The sequence below is a fragment of the Nanorana parkeri genome, unplaced genomic scaffold (genome assembly GCF_000935625.1).
Source record: "Nanorana parkeri isolate BGI_ZX_2015 unplaced genomic scaffold, ASM93562v1 scaffold2826, whole genome shotgun sequence".
Lineage (NCBI taxonomy): Eukaryota > Metazoa > Chordata > Amphibia > Anura > Dicroglossidae > Nanorana > Nanorana parkeri.
Window position 1 is genome coordinate 65,201 of NW_017309094.1, and position 4,193 is coordinate 69,393.

Consider the following 4,193-nt stretch of genomic DNA (forward strand, 5'->3'; position numbering starts at 1 on the left):
CGTAATGGCGGGACCACCAGAGATTACTTTAATAAAAACTGCTGAAAACAAATACAGAAATGACTAACATGGTAAAGCTTATGTGAGACTTTAGTGAATGGGTTTAGCTTCAACCACGTCGCTCACTGCACCCTCCCAGCACATTTGGGAGCCAGGGGCGGGTTCCTGATCATAGGATCGCTGTGATTGGCTGTCACAGTGATCCGAAGTCTGTTCCCACTTCCTGTCACGTCACTAAAGTTCAACCTTTAACTTTTTATTTTTAGTTTTGAATGGAGTGCAGAGTAATTCAGTTTTTATTGCTGCCTGTGTCCCCATTAGGGAGATTCACCCCCTTCTATTTGTCCTGGTGACCGTTATCACTGAAAGTGACAGCAAATCCCAAATGTTGGGTTGTCACCAGAACAGGAATAGATGAGAAATCTTCCGATGGGGACACTAGTTCTGGTGACCACCAGGGATTTACCTTACCTTGGAAGGATTTGGCTCTACTTCCTGTTGTGGCTATTGGACAGGAAGTGACGGGAAATCAGGTCCTCAGAAATAAAGCTGACAAGGGTTATAACTCTCCCTCATTCTATCCAAAAACGTAAAAAAAAAAAAAAGTTTGGGCTTCAGGTCCCACGTTAAGGTAAATTAAAGGGCCAGTGGCAAAGGGGGTTAATTAATTTTGGTTGTGTCAGTTTGTGAAATAACATACTTTGTGATCATTCTAGATGTCACATGGTCTGCCAGGCTTACAGTATGGGCTTCATTTATAAAACTTTCACCCGGTTTGTTGAAAAACAACTACATACAGGGCTTTATTTATAGATCAGATGCCATTCATACTTGTGCCCCTAGATGGCGCTAACAAGTATGGAAAATGTCCTATTCTCAACAGCACCATCTAGAGGCATGAGTGTGAACAGCGTCAGGCCCTATGTGTGGTTGTTTATGAATAAGCTGGGTGGACGTTTTATAAATGAAGCCCATACTGTAAGCCTTGCAGACCATGTGAAATCTACAACGATCACAAAGTATGTTATTTGTCACTTCTCCTCGGATCCCCGCTGCATACAGATGGGGGAGAGCAGCGGGGATCCAGAGGAAAAGCAGCAGGCTGAGCCCCCCTGTGCGCGTGGCCGAGTGGTGGAGGATCGGTACATATCAGTGATATGTTCCGATCCTCTGTGTAGAGCAAACGCTGGAGCGATTAGCTGATCACTCCAGTGTTTGTAAATAACTGGGGACACATATTACTATGTGTCACCAGTTATGAATGAACAGGAAGTGCTTTACATCACTTCCTGTTCATTCATGAGTTTCTCAATGGGGAGTAGCACTCACTAAAGAGGCTGCTCCCCATTCTTTTTCTATTTTAAAAGGGAAATATCGGGGGTTGTTTAGACCTCTAATATTTTCCCTGGAGGCGGGGCGCTGGGTGAAGTCACAGGCCCATTGGAGGGCACTTTTTTTTATTTCATGCCTCGGGCGCAAAAGGAGCGAGCTACGGCTCTGCTTTCGCGGTGCTCGTGCGCCTCCTGGCTGAATGTGTCTGACGCCGCAGACGGGAAGGGGCGGGACAGGACGCCGTCGCACTAGAGGAGACCTGGGAAGCTGCTGCAGTGGAGGTATGAAAAGACAGACAGGAGATAGACAGCACAGAGAGAGAGTTAGAGAAGAGAGACAGCAGATAGAAACGAGAGAGAGCGAGGAGAGAGAAGAGACAGCCAAGAGAGAGGGCCGGTTCACACCACAAAGTCTGCGTTCAAGAGTGTTTGGCTTCTAGAACGCACTGGAAGCTTGCTGTGTTCAGGGGCGGGAGAGGGTGTGGGGTTGTATTTTAGTCAATGGCACCGCAACCACGCCCCCCGCCCACAGTGCAATCGCCCGCACCCGGAACGCAGGCACATTAGTACCTGCGTTCCCGTCCAGTGCGACCTGCAAAAATTGCAGCATTTTTGCAGATCAGACCGGAACGCAGGTACTAATGTGCGGGCGATCGTACTGCGGGCGGGGGGTGTGGCTGCGGTGCCATTGACTTCAGTGCACCGCCACGCCCGCTCCCGCCCCTGAATGCAGGTGTTTTTTCATTGGTAAATCTCATTGAGCTCGTCATTTGAAAAGTAGATCTCCAGACGAAAAATTGTGTGCGCCCCTGGACTAAAGCGGGACGTTAGAGAGTGCAGACATGCTACAGGAGATGGTCAGAGACTGCAGACATGCTACAAGAGATAGTCAGAGACTGCAGACATGTAACGGGAGATGGTCAGAGACTGCAGACATGTAACGGGAAATGGTCAGAGACTGCAAACATGCTACAGGAGATGGTCAGAGACTTCAGACATGCTGTGCAGCCTAGCAACCAATGACGCATTGTGAGTCACGCAGAGTCATTGGTTGCTAGGACATAGGTACCCCCATATCATCCTTGGTTGTTATGCTGCACCCAATTGTGTCCTAGCAACCAATACCTCTGTGCAGCCTGGCAAACAATGAAGCATTGCAGGTCACTCAGTCATTGGTTGTGAGGACACAGGTGGCATTCGCGAAACCCAGATCCCAGCCTTGGTGAATGTCCAGAAGAACCAAACCGAGGCACTAGTTGTCACCCTTTGACAGGAAGTGACCTTCATTTCACGATCTCCAGGTATTATAAGAATTCATATGTATTCTAAAAATATTGCACATGACTTTTGAAATGACACTGACACTTAGCAGCTTATAGTGATCAGGCTTCCATGTACTGAAGCACACATGCCCCTGTCGGAGAACCCGAGGACAGGAGCACACATGCCCCTGTCGGAGAACCCGGGGACAGGTTTGGGAGTCCTCCGCCCAGACCTGCCTTCAATTACTGAACTATCCCAGCTATGCGCAGCTCATACTCATCACACGTGGACAGGAGTTCGCCAGCTTGGCACTACATTTACATAACCCCGCCCACCAGCGACTCAATCCCACCTACTCTTCCCTTCCCAATAGGTGTGTCCGGCCGTGGCTCCACCCGCCATGGTTGCCTAGCAGCAGGACGCTGTGGACAGAGAAAGCAGACGGAGGAAGCCAGGGACGAGCACCATGCCACCCAAGAAAAAGAAGGGTAAAGGCAGTGCGGCCGGGAAGAAGGAAAAGAAGGGGAAGGTGGAGGAACGACCAAAAGTGGAGCTTGTCACCGAGGAGACCAAGGAGTTCTACCAGCTTCAGATCCAGGACCTGGAGGCCCGCCTGGAGAGGTGACACCCAGTAGGGGGGCACCACATGTCATCAGCTGGTGGAGGGGACTATAGATTCCCAGCATTTCCTGACAGGGGGACTACAAGTCCCAGCATTTCCTGGCAGGGGTCAGAAGGACTACAGAGCTTAGCATTTCCTGCCAGGGGCTACAAGTCCCAGCATTTCCTGACAGGGGTCAGAAGGACTACAAATCCCAACATTTCCTGGCAGGGGGACTACAAGTCCCAGCATTTCCTGGCAGGGGGACTACAAGTCCCAGCATTTCCTGACAGGGGCTACAAGTCCCAGCATTTCCTGACAGGGGTTAGAAGGACTACAAGTCCCAGCATTTCCTGACGGGTCAGAAGGACTACAAATCCCAGCATTTCCTGGCAGGGGTCAGAAGGACTACAAGTCTTAGCATTTCCTGCCAGGGGCTACAAGTCCCAGCATTTCCTGGCAGGGGGGCTACAAGTCCCAGCATTTCCTGGCAGGGGGGCTACAAGTCCCAGCATTTCCTGACAGGGGCTACAAGTCCCAGCATTTCCTGACAGGGGTTAGAAGGACTGCAAGTCCCAGCATTTCCTGACAGGAGTCAGAAGGACTGCAAGTCCCAGCATTTCCTGACAGGAGTCAGAAGGACTACAAATCCCAGCATTTCCTGACAGGGGTCAGAGAAACAACTAATGCAAGCAGTGGTAGAACAACAACTTTCAGCATGCTCTGACCGGGATCGGTGGGTTAGAAGAGCTGACAAATTCTGTCAAAGAGCAGAGGGACTACATGTTACAGAAGGGGTACAACTACAACCCCAAGCATGCTTTGACAGGAATGGGGACAGCCAGGAAATTAGCAGTCCCAGCAATTGGATAGATGGTGATTGGGAATTGGATGGATGGTGATTGGGGAATGGATGGATGGTGATTGGGGGATGGATGGTGATTGGGGGATGGATGGATGGTGATTGGGGGAGGGATGGATGGTGGTTGGGGGATGGA

The 4,193-nt window shown here is 50.3% G+C and overlaps 1 protein-coding gene across 1 annotated transcript in view; it reads left to right on the forward strand.

Annotated features, from left to right (window-relative positions):
• Nucleotides 1-3,017: 3,017 nt before the first annotated feature.
• Nucleotides 3,018-4,193, forward strand: part of CFAP157 (cilia and flagella associated protein 157) — a 20,243-nt gene continuing 19,067 nt past the window's right edge. Inside the window, exon 1 of the mRNA XM_018574225.1 lies at nucleotides 3,018-3,215. Within this exon, the coding sequence (XP_018429727.1) occupies nucleotides 3,061-3,215 (155 nt within the window). The 5' untranslated portion in view covers nucleotides 3,018-3,060. The remainder of the gene's footprint in view (nucleotides 3,216-4,193) is intronic.